The sequence below is a fragment of the Vipera berus genome (assembly GCF_964194415.1).
Source record: "Vipera berus genome assembly, chromosome: 10".
NCBI classification, from domain to species: domain Eukaryota; kingdom Metazoa; phylum Chordata; class Lepidosauria; order Squamata; family Viperidae; genus Vipera; species Vipera berus.
In genome coordinates this window covers 5,695,802-5,712,130 of record NC_138213.1, presented here as the reverse complement: position 1 = coordinate 5,712,130, position 16,329 = coordinate 5,695,802, and the positions used below count along the sequence as shown (strand labels likewise).

The 16,329-nt window shown below is 40.8% G+C and overlaps 1 protein-coding gene across 4 annotated transcripts in view; it reads left to right on the top strand.

Annotated features, from left to right (window-relative positions):
- Nucleotides 1–16,101, top strand: part of TENT4B (terminal nucleotidyltransferase 4B) — a 33,639-nt gene extending 17,538 nt beyond the window's left edge. Inside the window, exons 3-13 of one of the 4 annotated variants that reach the window (XM_081336152.1) lie at nucleotides 1,288–1,334; nucleotides 1,991–2,111; nucleotides 3,440–3,547; nucleotides 5,436–5,564; nucleotides 6,105–6,318; nucleotides 7,549–7,675; nucleotides 7,793–7,896; nucleotides 10,221–10,408; nucleotides 11,756–11,920; nucleotides 12,900–13,071; nucleotides 13,784–16,101. In XM_081336152.1, coding sequence (XP_081192278.1) covers nucleotides 1,288–1,334; nucleotides 1,991–2,111; nucleotides 3,440–3,547; nucleotides 5,436–5,564; nucleotides 6,105–6,318; nucleotides 7,549–7,675; nucleotides 7,793–7,896; nucleotides 10,221–10,408; nucleotides 11,756–11,920; nucleotides 12,900–13,071; nucleotides 13,784–13,830 — 1,422 coding nt within the window. In that variant the 3' untranslated portion in view covers nucleotides 13,831–16,101. Of the gene's footprint in view, nucleotides 1–1,287; nucleotides 1,335–1,990; nucleotides 2,112–3,439; nucleotides 3,548–5,435; nucleotides 5,565–6,104; nucleotides 6,319–7,548; nucleotides 7,676–7,792; nucleotides 7,897–10,220; nucleotides 10,409–11,701; nucleotides 11,921–12,899 lie in introns of all 4 variants that reach the window. The other 3 variants (XM_081336150.1, XM_081336153.1, XM_081336151.1) reach the window with 3 other exon arrangements.
- Nucleotides 16,102–16,329: the final 228 nt, after the last annotated feature.

The following is a 16,329-nucleotide window of genomic DNA, read 5'->3' as shown; positions in this document are numbered from 1 at the left end:
AATTGGGAGAGGCTTTAATTATCCTGGAATCGGGATAACACAGCTGCCAAAGGAAGGAAGAGACTTAGGTTACTTCTGAAAAAGAAAGCCAGGCCCTTGTTTAAAAGGATGGACAGCATGCAGTTCTCATCAGTGGGAAGCTTTTCTTGAATAGGCCTTCACTCTGATTATTGAGCCGTGCCGGCGCAGTTGTTAGAATGCAGTATTGCAGGCGACTGCCAGCAGTTTGATTCTCATCGGTTCAAGGTTGACTCAGCCTTCCATCCTTCTGAGGTCGGTAAAATGTGGGCAACATGCCCCAGTCTAACATGCAACAGTCTATGCTTTTGTCCCTCCCTTCCTTCCTTCCTTCCTTCCTTCCTTCCTTCCTTCCTTCCTTCCTTCCTTCCTTCCTTCCTTCCCAGTGCTTAGAGTGCAGCATTGCAGGCTAACTCTGCCCACTGCCAGGAGTTCGATCCCGACCGGCTCAAGGTTGACTCAGCCTTCCGTCCTTCCCAGGTCGGTAAAATGAGGACCCAGATAGTTGGGGAAATAGGCTGACTCTGTAAACCGCTTAGAGAGGGCTGTGAAGCGGCATATAAATCTTAAGTGCTATTATTATTGCCTTGGTGGTGTATGCAAATCTGAAAATGATTCTTGAGCATCATCTGGAGGGTGCTTGTCCCAGGGATTCTGACCCGGGTCCATCACAAGATAAGAGATTAAGGAGCTTCAGACAAGTAGTAGCCAGAGATTTTGCTAGGATTTCTGAAAGCTCCTGCAATGATCACGGTTGTCTGCAAACTTAGAAAGCTGTCTGCTAACCAAGTCTGTTTGAGCAAACATATCCATGAGTGGACGCAGCTGAGAAGACTCTGACTTTAGATTCGCTTTGTTCTCCTACACCAGGGGTAGGCAACCTCGGCTCTTTTATGACTCATGGACTTCAACTCCCAGAATTCCTGAGTCAGCATAGCTGACTCAGGAATTCTGGAAGTTGAAGTCCATGAGTCATAAAAGAGCCGAGGTTGCCTACCCCTGTCCTACACCAAGTGGATAATTAAGTGAAGCCATGGATAAACTTACAAAGGACAATGGCTGCATTCTTCAGTTTCCCCAGAAACTTTCAGACATCATATTAAATGTCTGCTCGCTTACGGCTTAGCTTGATCTCTAGATTAATCCTATATACTGGATGATCTGCTAAACTCTGTCATTTGAGGGCAGCAACAGTCTGCATTGCTGCTGATTCTTTATGCTTATGGTGAAAGGTTTTAATTTGTCTGTTTGGATTTTCTTCTCCCCCAGGTGCAGATATTTGGAAGTTTTAAGACTGGTTTATATTTACCTACTAGGTTAGTGCCTTTCATTTCTTGCATTTGCATTTTATATCTTTCCTGCAAGCAACTCGGCTTACAGCTCGTCCTTATTTGGCAACCGTTCCCAGTTACAACAGTGACGGAAAAGTAACTTTATGGCCAGTCCTCGCAGTTCGGTCCTTCACCGGTCTTTTGTAAAGCAAAAGAAAGACTGAAGTAAGACCTTAAACACAGTCGTGGTTTCATTTAAAGACCGCTTCACTTAACCGAGTTTCCAATCCCAGTTGTGGTCACTAAACGAGCACTATATTTGCAGGGGGGGAGCATCTGCCTTGCCCCTCCCCATTCCCAATTTATTCCTCAGCTTATCTCGTTCTAACAACATTTGACTGGAATAAACTGGAAGCGAGTATTTGTGGGTCGGGAAGACCCTTTAGCCGAGGAAGGCTGAGATTAGTCACGGGACAGATTTATACACCTAAGATGGGGTTGATGAACTAATGTTTCCGTAAGTCGGAGACCAGGAAGTTGCCTTCATTAACTGCCGAAGGGTATCTGAAGTAGGTGTCCCTTAGAGAAAGCTCGGAGTCTTTGGTATGAAGTGATAGGCTGGTTCTTCGGCAGAATTCTGTCCACTCTGATTCCAAAATTCACCTGAAAGGGAGTATTAATCTTCTGCCTTCTCTTTCCAGCGATATTGACTTAGTGGTGTTTGGAAAATGGGAGACTTTGCCACTGTGGACCCTGGAAGAAGCACTTCGAAAGCACAACGTGGCCGATAAAGGTTCAGTGAAGGTTTTAGATAAAGCAACTGTAAGTCAATTTTGTGTATGTGCGTGGGGTTTTTTTTTTTTTGGTGCCTGTAGTGTGTGGGTGGTTCAAGTCAGATTGGTCAATTCCTGTGGAGCTTCTACTTTGCAAATAACAGACTTGCAAGGGACCTTAGAGGTCTTCTAGTCCAGCCCCCTGCTCAAGCGGGAGACCCTATACTATTTCAGACAAATGGCTGTCCAATCTCTTCTTAAAAACCTCCAGTGTTGGAGCATTCACAACTTCTGGAGGCAGGCTGTTCCACTGGTTAATTGTTCTAACTGTCAGGAAGTTTCTCCTTAGTTCTAGGTTGCTTCTCTCCTTGGTTCGTTTCCATCCATTGCTTCTTATTCTGCCTTCAAGTGCTTTGGAGAATAGCTTGACCCTCCCTCTTCTTTGTGGTAGCCCCTCAACTGTTGGATCAAACCTATCATATCACCCCTCGTTCTTCTCTTCGTTAAAGTAGACATACCTAATTCCAGCAACCGTTCCTTATATGTTCTAGCCTCCAGTCCCCTGATCATCTTTGTTGCTCTTCTCTGCACTCTTTCTAGAGTCTCAACATCTTTTTTATATAGTGGTGACCAAAACTGGATTCAACGTTCCAAGTGTGGTCTTACCAAAGCATTATAATATAAATCATTTTAAAAATGCCTTTGTGTTGGTGTTTCTCATGCACTGCCTGTTCTGTCTGACAGAGCAAGCAGGATCATTTGAAAGCATTTGAGCATTGCGCATTTATTTCAATGGCGCAAATTACATCAGTAAATATGGATAACGCAAGCACCCATTCTTTCTGCTAAATTAAAGTTTTAACTCCTTTTATTTTTATTTTTATTTTGGAAACATCACTTTTTTTTCATTGGGGAAAGAATAGTTAAGTTCCACAATGTTTTGTTTTCCCTTATTATCTACTCATGTATAAAAGCCGATGTTTTGAGTTTGGAATTGTATCTCGATTCTCTCAGCTTCGTGTTAATGGTCTCTGTGCAACAGATAGAGCACTATGTTTAAATTTGTAATTCAGTCCAAAGTGTTAGTTGTATAAAAGTATGTATGCATATACATAAAAGTCAGCTGAATTTTCAAATTGGCTCATGATGCAAGATTCTATTCATTATTCTGAACTGATTTGTTAGTTCAGCTAGAAGAGCTGATTCAGTCAAATTGTCCTCAAATCAAAGCTTTGGATCTAAGCTTTGCAAGCAGAGGTCAAATCCCTGAATTCTGTTTGGTTTAATTTTAAAGGTGTTCTGTACCGAACTAAGACCAATTCTTTTATCGGAAAACCTTTTTTTTAAAGACAAATATGCTGTTTTCTCTTTCTTCAGGTTCCTATCATTAAACTGACAGACTCCTATACTGAAGTCAAAGTGGATATCAGCTTTAATGTACAAAATGGGGTAAAGGCTGCCTATCTCATCAGAGATTTTATTAAGGTCAGTTGACGAGGAATGTAAACTTTCTTCCCCCTTTCTTATAAAATGATCACACTGTAATTGAAAGCAACAACAGAGGTGAACGTGTTTTTGAGAATGCCTTCTCTTCACTTTTTAAAAATTTAATCGGGTTTCTATTCTCGAGTGGGAAAGTCCACAAGGAATGCTAAATTTTACCTTTGCGCTCAGCTGAATGAGCAAAATGTAATCCCAGCAAAATCTTAAGTTCTCCCTTCCTCTCTTCCCTGCCTTCCCCCAAAAATTTGGGGGGGAGTAAAATATGGATGGTGTAGGCCAGGGGTCTTCCAACTTGGCCCTTTTATGACTTGTGGACTTCAACTCCCAGAATTCCTCAGCCAGGCATGCTAGCTGAGGAATTCTGGGAGCTGAAGTCCACAAGTCATCAAAGGGCCAAGTTGGAAGACCCCTGGTCTAGACATTCTCTAGTCTGCTAAAGACATTTGACTCATTTAGTCAATTTGTAAGCAAACCACTATCAACTTGTTTGCTTTCACAGTGACAACATAGACTTTCTTTCAGGTCACACCTGCTAGTTAAGCTCATAACATAACTGCTAATTTGTAACTTAAAATACTTGTACAACTCCTTGTAGAACAGGCCTTTAGGGCAGTGTGGAAAAGGAGTGAGCTTGACATTTTGCACAATCTCCTTTCAATTTGTAATCTCTCTGGCTAAGCAATACAATATTGTCTATGTCTATGGAGATTCTCAGTCATCCAGGTCATAGTTGTCTCAAAGATGCGCTTTTTCAAGAGGCAACAGGGTTTCCCTTCTCATCCAAGAAGCTTCTTCAGCTCTTGGGGAACGGAAGGATTTATACTCCTTGCAGACAGCTGGTCATTTGTATTCTTTTAGAGAGTCATTGAGGCCACTTGGAGGTTTATCTATGTCCTCAGGGTCACCTGAGTGGTGCAAATGGGTGTGGAGCCTTCTTGGAACTGTTGAAAGGATTGTGTTGTAAACTGGAGATAGATGGTGTCGTATCTCTCCCCCTCTGTTGAGAGAGGGCTGTTCAGTTTTGATGGCCTCTTTGATCTCTCTTTCAAACCAGCTGTCTGCAAGAAAAACAACCGAGCTCAGAGACCACCAAGGACCTCACAGTGGAGATGGTTGAACCAAGGGGTCACCTTTCGGAGCCCCAAGATGCTAAATCAGGCTCCTGCAATATGCATAGAGGAAAAGAAAAACATCAGAGGCTGTTTGCCTGTCTTCTCGCAAAGGGCACGTTGAAAATTTCAGAGAGGGGAAAATAATAATAATTCAGAGCACACGCCTCTAGCAATGCTTGTCATTTTTCATCCTATCCACTAGAGAGCACAGCGCTTTTAAAATTAGAATTTGGGATTCTCCCCCCCCCCCATGAAACGTCTGCAAGAAAACAACGCAAGCTCAGCGAGGCACCAAGGACCCCACCTGTCAACCCTGCACTACAAATATTCTCCTTTATTTCCCCCCCCCCCCCGCTTCCTGTTCCCCGAAAATAATATTTCCATATCCAAACTGTGTTTCAGTTTTAAAGGCAAGCGAAGTTTGGCCTTCAGTGCTGCATACCGATTGTTTTAATCTTGGCAGTAACTTTTTGTTCCTGGAGCTGCAGGCAAATTATTAGAATTATCAGGATTTTATGGCAGAAGGGCGGATAACATTTGACATTCAACCTGTATACAGATAGATATGTCAAAGAAAAACTTTTCAATGAAGTTGCCCTGTCTTATCTAATCTGTAGTTACTCTGCTCTGAATTCCATGGAATTCTGGGAGTTGAAGTCCGCCCATCTTAGAGGGGCCGAGGTTAAGAAACACTGTTCTAACTGGACATCACCCAAGAAGTAAAAATTTAATTTCCATCTTCTTTTTCTTTTTTCCAGAAATATCCTGTATTGCCATATTTAGTTTTAGTATTGAAACAGTTCTTATTGCAAAGGGACCTCAATGAAGTATTCACAGGTGGAATTGGATCTTACAGTCTTTTTTTAATGGCTGTCAGCTTCCTCCAAGTAAGTTAAAATTCTTTTCTGACGGTTCATGAATATGTGTCCTAATTGTTGCATATCCCTTACTGCTCATAATGGTATAGAATTCAATTTTTGTAAAAAAAAAATCAGTTGGAGGAGAAAGGCGCGTTGGATATGTTTACTTTCTTGAGTTATTTGTTAAAATAATAAAGGCAGGAAATAAAGAAATAGCAAAAGTGTACCATGATGTGTAAATCTCCAGTGATGGAGTGCCTACAATTTTGGGGGGTAAGCTGTTGCACTGGTTGATTGTCCTCGCTGTCAGGAAGTTTCTCCTTAATTCCAGGTTGCTTCTCTCCTTGATCGGTTTCCAACTATTGTTTCTCGTCCTGCCCTCTGGTGCTTTGGTGAACAACCTGGCCCCCTCTGCCTTGTGGCAGCCCCTCAGATGCCCCTATTTTTTCTTTTCTTTAGACTAGTCAAAACCCAAGTCACGCAGCCATTCTTCGTATGTTTTTTGAATGGGATGGTCCAGAAAATTGAAGTTGGGTTTTCTCAACCCCTTTTGCTTGTTTCCAACAGCTACATCCCAGGGGGGACGCCTGCACCCCCAATGCCAATTACGGCGTCCTTTTAATAGAATTTTTTGAACTATACGGCCGTCATTTCAACTACCTGAAAACAGGGATCCGAATCAAGGATGGGGGTTCCTACGTAGCCAAGGATGAAGTTCAGAAGAATATGCTAGATGGTTACAGACCATCAATGTTGTATATTGAAGATCCACTGCAACCAGGTATTGGGGTTTTGCATTAGATTAAGAGAGGTTTTTGATGTACAGCGTGGAAGCCAGTGAAAATATTTCATTCCTGATTCCGTCTTTCCCCGATATTTTTCTTGTGGCTTGATTTATTCAGGATTGACTAATATGTTTGCCTGATTTGGAACATACAGCCAGTTTAGTAGACTTAAAGATTATGTTGTAAGCCGCCCAGAGTCGTTGGGTATGAGATGGGCAGCAAATAAATTTCATACTAAAATAAAATAAATAAAACAAAATGGGATTACATGTGAGGGAAGGGCCTGGGTCTCTATTCCTGTAGCTCTTTGCTGCTGTCTAGTCATTGCCTGGAGTTTTGTAGTGCTGATCTGCTGCCTCTACTTGAATGAGAAAGCTTATTTGGAAAAAGGTGATTGCTAGAGATCAGGCTTTTGAACCCGGATACATTTTTAAATATTTTTGCCAGCACTTTGAATCCCAAAGCCTGATGAATAATTGGAAGCCACAGGAGAATCTCCTGATCCCAAAGACAGGCCCAATGGATAATCTGACTATAACATTCTTCTATAGTTGAAATTTTCAAACCATCTCCTGGAGAGCACCCAAAGCCGCCCAAATGAGATTTGCCAAGGCATCTCCTGCGTTTTATAATTATACTCGACTCTTTTAGAAAGTTGGATCTCTGGCACTGCTAGGTCTGGATTACCTGTTGAATTAGCCCCGCCCTTCCCAGTTGGAACCCCAGAACATGTGCTACCAGCCAACATCACCAGTGGCCCAGGATGCTGGGAGTTGCTGTCAGCAACTTCTAGAGGAGTCCTTTGGGTAACTATAAAATGATCGATCGTGTGACAGATCCATTTAAACAACTGTCACAGGCTCCATTATGTTAGATCAAAGACTATCTCCAACTAGAGCCATATGACTGTAGCTTTGTTTCTAATTTGGAAGAATAGCAGAAATGGTTAGAGGCAGGGGTCAACTTGGCCCTTTGATGACGTGCGGACTTCAACTCCCAGAATTCCTCATCCAGGCACGCTGGCTGAGGAATTCTGGGAGTTGAAGTCCGCAAGTCATTAAAAAGGGCCAAGTTTGAAGACCCCGGTTAAAGGCTTCTGAACAAGGCTATGAAATAACCACACTTAGGATGGTTATAATAGGATTTTTTTCCCCTGTCTCTAACTTCTGACTACTTTTTTCCTAACTGCTGTTTTTTTCTATTGTTCTTTTTTTTTTAAAAAAAAGGCAATGATGTTGGAAGAAGTTCTTACGGCGCCATGCAAGTTAAGCAGGCCTTCGATTATGCCTACGTTGTTCTAAGCCACGCAGTCTCACCAATAGCTAAATGTTATCCCAATAACGAAAGCGAAAGGTAAACAAAGATTTGGTGTTTCAGCCAGAGGCATTGCTGATCTCTTTCTTTCCCCCCCCCCCACCTTCCAATCCAGTATATATATATATATATAAATTTTGTCTTTAAATGTTGCAGTATATTAGGAAGAATTATCCGGGTTACGCAGGAAGTGGTGACCTACAGAGAGTGGATATCCAAGCAGTGGGGGATACAGAATAATGCCGAGACGTCATGCAATGGTAAGAGACTTTAGAAGTTCGTGCAGCAATATTGCAAAGAGTCCTTGAGATACAACTAACGCAGCTTGCCTGTGATGGTTGTAAAGCAGGTTGGTCACATAAGTGACCCACAATGGCACAACGTTTTTGGCAGCGGTTGTTAAGCAAACCCATGCTTTGCTCGGGGCCTGCTTTGCCAAAAAAACAGAAATACTTGGTTGTTTTGTTTTGTTTTGCAAAACCATTGCAAAAACATGTTCCCATGACTGTGGGATCCTGCAGACGGCTGTAAATGGGCCTGGGGTTTGCCAGGCACCCTAAGTACGGTGACGGGATAGCTCAACCGTCAGAACTTCAAATCTGGGATTAGTAGAGTTAGCCCTTGACTTACACCTGGTTGCTTAGCGAACATTTGAAGTTCCAATTGACCCCCACATAGGTCAGTCGGAACTTCCGATGTTTGCGGAGTAACTTTCAGGTACTTAATTGAGTCTGCAATTGAAAGGCTCACAGTTTTGATTTTTAAAACCAGCTACAGATCAACATAAAGAATCAGAGAATAACAACAGCTAAATCTGCACAAAGGTTTGCCTGGCATTAACCTTATGCTGAGAAGTAGCAAAATAATTCTGTAATAATATAAGAGGAATCAGAAGCCATTGGCCTATTGCTAAGTTATTCCAAATATTCTAACCAGCATTAAGCTGGATTGGGCAGCAGTAGATTGAGAAAACAGCTTGATCCCAAATGGTTCAAGCAATTAAGCATTAAAATTGAATTTATGGACCTATTTGGAAATGGCTCCACTAGGCAAGCCACTTCTGAAGCAATGCTTCACTGCATGAAAATAAACTCAAGGAACTATTTCTTTTATTAAGCTTTAGCATTGTTTTCCTCAAAAGGAAGATTATTTTTTTAAAAAAAGTTACACTCTACCAGACTTTGTTGGGCTGGAAATATATACTTGGATGGAAGAATAGTGATGTCAATTCCTTAGAATTCATGGATCCAGAAAATCACAGTTTGAAATAATTTATGACAGCCATTTAGATAGATAGAGTACTTCTGAGTAAACAAAGCACAAATAAGCAAAAGCCAGATGTTTGCAGGCAGGCTTATAGGTTTGCCCAGAAGGCTAAATTCTTCACGTAGGAGGAAAGGAGAATGCAAAGTTCAAAGATAATTTTTCATTAACCGAGAAACCCAGATACCTTTCCGCATAGCTGGATATTTATGGAGAAGAGTTGCTGATTTAAACAGCACACGTCAAGGCAAATAACTTTCAGCAGAGTCTGGCCATTCTTAGACTGTGTTACAAAACATCCTCATTAAGCTGAGTTTGCAAAACACCCTCTTTACGTTGAGTGGACAAATTGGTTTCCTAAAAACTTCATTTCTGTTCCACTTGCCTAACGGGAATTCCTTAAATGGCGCTGAGCAGAAAATTCTGCTAATTCTTTGGAGAACTGAAAAAGTTTTGCTTTAAATAGGCCACCATTTTTCCCCCTCTGGAAACTTAAAAATAATAATAATAATAATAATAATAAACACATTCTGAATTATTTCCCTTCTGCCTTGCCTGCTTTCCAGTTTTTCCAGTATTTTAAACTTTTCCATTGGCTTTCCTTATCTCTGTTCATATTGTCGCCAGATTTGTTGTGTAATAAATACAGCATGAAATGGGGAAGGGAAACGGTAAAAAAGAATCAAGGTAAACTAGATCCGTTATCTGGGTACCTTCCTGTGACTCTGAGAAATATTTATTTGATTTATCGGAAAATCACTTCCAAGGAAATAGCAATATCGGTAGTCCTTGACTTACGCCACAATGGAGACCGGAAAAATTGTGTTGCGGTTGCTAAGTGAGGAATCCTATGACCATACCCAATTTTATGACTGATTACGCTGTGGACATTAAGTGAACCACCATGGCTGTTAAGTGAGACATCATCTGACTGCAATTTGGCTGCCACTTTCCCCATTGACTGCTGGAAGCTGGCTGGGAAAGTTGCAAATGGTGATCTCGTGACCGCGGGATGCTGGGATCTTGACAAACGTGTGACAGTTGCTGAGGGCCTGATGAAGGGGCCACAGGGTCTTTGCAGCAGTCGTAAGTGTGAGGACCCTGTCACAAGTCTTTTTTTCCCCCACAGCCCCTTTGTAACTTTGAATAGCCGGTAAATAAATGGTTGTAAATCAAGGACCTACTATCATTCTAATCCAACAATATTTGGGGACATGGTGTGCCTGGCTGCAGAAATAACTTCATTTCTCAAAGTCATTTTATCATGATAACAAAACCGATTGCGAAACGGTGCTCATTGTCCTTTCCTCTTTGGTACCAGGTAACGGAGTGGCATTAATAGTGGATAATCAACAGCTGGACAAATATAACAACAACCTTTCCGAAGAGAATCAGTCCCTAGGAAAACCGAGAAGTAAAACTTCAGAGACCCCATGCAAACATTCATCAAATTCTTCATCGGGTCCCTTCTCATCATCCTCATCCACCCTCTCCAGCTCCAGCGACGTAGTAAGTATCACGTCCTGATCCAATTCAGATGGAATTACTGTACCGTTGCCTCTAAATGCCTGAGGACAAGGATTCTCAGACTTGCAACTTTTAAGACTTCGACTCTCAGCACTCCGGCTGAGGAATTCTGGGACTTGAAGTCCACACGTCTTAAGAATTGCCCCAGGTTGAGAAACATTGGGTAGGTCTAGTTTAATGAAGAGAAGGAATAGGGGTGACATGATAGCAGTGTTCCAATATCTCAGGGGCTGCCCCCCAAAAGAAGAGGGAGTCAAACTATTCTCCAAAGCGCCTGACACCAAGACAAGAAGCAACAGATGGAAACTAACCAAAGAGAGAAGCAACCTAGAACTAAGGAGAAATTTCCTGACAGTTAAAACTATTAACCAGTGGAACAACCTGCCTCCAGAGGTGGTGAATGCTCCAACACTGGAAGCTTTTAAGAAGAGATTGGACAGCCATTTGTCTGAAATGGTATAGGGTTTCCTGCCTGAACAGGGGGTTGGACTAGATGACCTCCAAGGTCCCTTCCAACATTATTATTATTATTATTATTATTATTATTATTATTATTATTATTATTATTATTATTATTATTATTATTATTATTATTATTATTATTATTATTATTTGCCTAAAATAAAACACAAGGCCTCCTTAGCGAATTGGAAAAATCCCAAGCATGTGAGGAAACGGCAATCCAGAAGCCGCCCTTGATAGGGCTGCAAATTTTGGAATTCTATCCAGAAAACCCTGTTGCATTGTTTAGCCCTGCAATTGTCTAGTAGTAAACATATGAAGATTATGAAATATAATTTAGAAGCATTCCTGAGCTATAAAGTCGGTCTGTCTGTCAGAACAGAAGGGAGTAAGTATCCATCCACTTAAAGATAGCCTCCACTTAGTGGCTCTTTAGTGATCATTCAGAGTTATGAGGATGCTCCCCCAAGAGTTACTTATGACCCCGTTCTGGAGTTCCAAGGGTTGCACAAAACACACACAAGAGAGACACACAACAGTCACATGTCCTCATGGTGGATACTTGGCAACCACCTCACCTGTATTTCCGGTCACAGCCTTCCATAGTCACGTGATGCAATTTGCATTGATATATTGATTTGCTTAATGACCGCCGCCAAAAAGAAGAAGAAAAAGAGTAAAATCAGGTGAATTCACTTGAGTGCTTCAACTTACGACCATCGTGACTTAACGATGGAAATTGCAGGACATTCCATTAAAGTCGTAGCTCAAGGGGCACCTGTGTTTTGACAGATTTCTCGTATTTGCATGTAGTTTTCTGAAGGCGCTGCAACGGACGGAGTCATCCTTCCGCTCCTTTCTCCACAGGAGTCAGACGGCACCCCGTGCAAAACCTCAAAGCAGCTGGGCTCCTGCCAGACTTCGGCAAACAGACTGGCGTCTCAGGAGATCTCCCTCGGGTCCTCTCAGCTGAGCGGCAGAACGCCAAATGGCCAAACTCTGAACGCATCCAATGTGACAAATAAGCCCCAGGTCGGTATGGCCCTAAGCTCCATCTTGGTTCCCTTCAAAATTTCTGAAGCCCAGGCGGGGCTGGGATTCTCTCTCCGCCCTAGAAGTAGGCTAAGAGCGGCCGAGACATGAGAATATTGCACTTAAAACACAGCTTGGGATACCTGAAGTCTGGGAATAATGGCCACCCCCTTGGCAATAAGTAGAATTGCAGGACCGAGCATTGGTCATGTCGCTCTTTTAACGTAAATTCATTAGGCTAGGTTTTTTTTTTAAATCCCACCCTTATTACTTTATAAGCATCTCAAGGTGGTGAACATACCCAGTGCTCTTCCTCCTCCCCAAGACAGCCTTGTGAGATAAGAGTCACTTTGCAGTATATACGTTTAATTAAGTAAGTCAGTGGAGCTGAAAGAGAGTGGTGGTCACCCAGCTAGCTTTCATGCCTAAGGCAGGGCTAGAACTCACAGTCTCCTGGTGATAGGTCCAAAGTCACCCAGCCAGCTTTCAGGCCTAAAGTGGGACTAGAATTCCCAGTCTCCTGGTGCTTGGCCCAGAATCAACCAGCCAGCTTTCATGCCTAAGGCAGGGCTAGAACTCACCATCTCCTGGCAATCGGTCCAAAGTCAACCAGCCAGCTTTCACGCCTAAAGTGGGACTAGAATTCCCAGTCTCCTGGTGCTTGGCCCAGAATCAACCAGCCAGCTTTCATGCCTAAGGCAGGGCTAGAACTCACCGTCTCCTGGCGATTGGTCCAAAGTCACCCAGTCAGCTTTCAGGCCTAAAGTGGGACTAGAATTCCCAGTCTCCTGGCGATTGGTCCAAAGTCAACCAGCCAGCTTTCATGCCTAAGGCAGGGCTAGAACTCACCGTCTCCCAGTTTCTAGCTAGTGCCTTCCCTACTAGATCCAACCGGCCCCCTTACATTATTTTATCCTCTTGTTGTGGACCAGCTGCTGATCTTCACCTTTTCTTTCTTCTCTTCTCTTCTATCCCACAGCACGGATCCATGAGGCTCTTCCGCACTTCTTCCAACAAAAGCATCCAAGGTCCAGGAAATTCCAGCCACGGTACCTTGGTGACGAACAAACAGTACCAGGGCACTAAGCCACAACAATTTTACCACGGGAAAAAAAGGAAACACAAGAGGGACGCTGTGCTTTCAGACTTATGTAGATAGTTTTCCTATCTTTGACGGTTGGACTTGTTCCCCAGTGTGCAATCCTCTCATGCTACGAGAAGAACTTGGACAAAATGGCTTCCAAGGTCCCGTCTGGAGTCTCAGAGACTGTTGGAACGTTGATTAGCAACGCATTTTAGGTTTTTTTGTTTTTTTTTCCAGCTCGCCACGAAAAACCGATCATGAAGACTGAATAACTGCAAAAAAAAACAAAACAAACAAAAAAATTAAAATAAAATAAAATAAAAAATAAAACATGGGTGGGAGGGAGGAGGAGGAAGAGGAGAAGGCTGCTTATCCAATAAGTCATATGCTACAACAGGGTTGTTTAGATATAAAAAGCTTGAATGTAAAATAATATCCCGTCAGCTTCAGAGCTGACTTCTAGGGGTAGATTACTGTGTATTTAAAGGTTTGGTAATTAACTAAAATAAAAACAAAGAATTTTGTTTTAAAAAAAACAAAACAAAACCTGGGGGAATACGTAATTCGAGGGCAACCCAAACTTCGAAAACAGTAAATTCTCATATGGTAATTTTAAAATTATTTTTTGCAAACATCTGCCATTTTGTTGTGTATGTATAGATGACCATATAGCAAATTTGACATTTGTAATAGTGGATTTGTTAATACTTTTTACATAACATTACCGTTTAAATTGTAGAAAAAAATTCTTTTCCTTTTTCTCCCCCTCCCCCCCCCAGCGATTCATTTAATTGAAAACAACATCAACAAAAGAACCGAAAGCTGAATTGTCACCTGAACAACGGACAAATGTAGTGAACGACACAGCTCATCGTTGTGATGCTTTTCCTTTTAGCATTGAAATAATTTAATAGCACATTGACCTGTGGGCACACGTTGGTTCTCTGAAGGAAAAAGGAAAAAAAAAAAGATTGATGCCAGGGCAAATGCTTGTTTATAAAATATACAAATACATTCTGTTGTCAACTCTCATCTTGTATTCCACTCTGGGAAAGGAAAAAAAACCAAACTTTTCACAAACTTTTTTTTTTTTTAAAGTGCCATCATCACTCAGGCGATGGGATATTCCAGGTTAGACTTAATGGGAAAGGATTGATTGTTTGCTTTCAAATTAGGAAACCAAGTTACTTTATTAAAGGAAGGGGTATGCGTCGCTGCATTAAGGAAAAACGAACGTGTTGATCTCTCTATTTTCAAGTCTTCCTTGTAAATCCATCTGGTGTGTTTCCACATGCCTTGGGGCTGCAATTTTCATTACGCTTATGCTGGCTGAGAGCAATGAGAGTTGTAAAAGAAATGTTTGAAAAGCACCAGATTGGAGAAGGATAGCGTAAATCTAATGCTGGGTGTTTTATTTTTTGCATGCTTTTATCCTGGATTTATTTTTATTATTTTTTTTTAAGAAAAAATTCCCTTCTCTTGCAGCTTTATAGCTCTTCCTTTAAAAAAAAAAGTAAGGGGAATTGTTAATGCAAATGGTTGAACTGTTGTGTTCTTTTCTCTTTTAAGAAAAACCTGAATGTTACCTCATTCCCTTTTCAGAGACTTTTTAATCCACCCTTAAGAGAAAATTAAACAGTCTTCAATAACGGGACGGCATCGGTAATGCTGTCTAAAGAAGCACCAAGCCGTGTTTATTCTTCCTGAAATTCTCCCACTTCCTAAGACGGTTTCCTAGCTCAGCCAGGCCTTGGATTTGAAGACAGAATTGAAATTCGTGCTGTGAATGCAGAATGGATGGGGTTGAATTGCAGTCACTTGCTTTATCTGGGGGGGGGGGGAAACCAGACAAAGGAGCACTTTAATGGATAGAATGTAAAAGTGACGTTTACTGTAACTTTTTATTTTATTTTATTTTAAAGAGGAAAGCGTGTTATTCCGAATGTAAGATTATTGGGTGTATGCGATCTGGAGAATGAAGACAAACCTTTTTTTGAAGAGAAAATACTGACTTTTAGATGTTTCTTTTGTAAATTGCAGACCAACCTGAACTTGGCACTGGTAGTGTGCAAGAGCTTTTTAAGTGAATAATAACTATAATAATGCAACACGACCAAAAACTGTCATGACTGAAAAATTAATAAAATAACGCTAGATGATAAAGCATTTTGACTTCAAAAGGGGAGGGGAAGACAAAATTCAAATATAATCATCTAAAACCTTAGGCATTTTTTAATTATTTTTTTTTAAAGTGTTAATTTTACAGAGTTACTAGTTAATGTTTTGTTCCAATCATTTTTTTAAAACCCAAATGCCTTTCGTTAACTAGAATTTGTTACAAGGATTCACATTATGCATTATCAGAGTATTTATTTGGAGTTAAAAATATGTTTTATAACTGTAAGCCTACCCTTACTCTGTTTTGGGAACAAAATTCTAAATTATTTTAATCCAGTATTATTATTATTTGCTGCCATTTTAAAAATGCTGTTACAAATGTAATACACCAGTCTGTATTACTGCACCAGACTAAAGGTTTTTATTCACTTTTTCAGAAAAATCACCCTCTTTGTTGGAAACAAGTGTCCTGTCAGGTTGCAGAGATTGGTGTTCCAATAAGCATGTGATTATTTTAATGTGGTGGTAGCAGGAAGATAATCTTGATTCCATTGGGAATCTTAGGTTTGTCTCAATTTATGGTTTTCATAAATTTTAATGGAAAAATAGCTTTTCCTGAATTGCTCAAGTTTCATTTTGTAAACGGTATCTTTCTAACAACAACAAGAAGAAAAAAGCATGAAGGAAAAAAAATGAGGAATTTTACTTGCCTCAACTAACCAGCATTGGTATTCATGAAACACATGTATATCTAGCAAATCTTTTATTTAAACCGAACAGTTGAACTGTTCGTCTTTTTTTTCAATCCGAAGTTTTTAAAAAAAATCACTTTCAATACCTTTTAATTTTTGCCTGCTCATTTATCTTGTACACTTCATCTCTGTATTCGACTCAAATCTAATTCTTTTTTTGAGTTTCAATACTTTTTTGTGAAAAATTTTGTGAAATATATATAAAAATAAATGTTTCAACAACGTTTTATCATTCATGGCATCTATTTTCTGTTTTAAGGCATGTAATTTTTTTTTGTTGTTCACCACTTTTTATTTTACCAACCAACTCTCCAAAATGGCCAAGTTAGCCACTTAACAGATGTTTGGATGTTAAATAACAGATTTTCCCATCTCAAAATCCCTGCTGATGAGAAACAATCCATTGAGCAAAGATGTCCTAAGGGGACCTCAAAAGTATATGTGTCCCTTGTGTG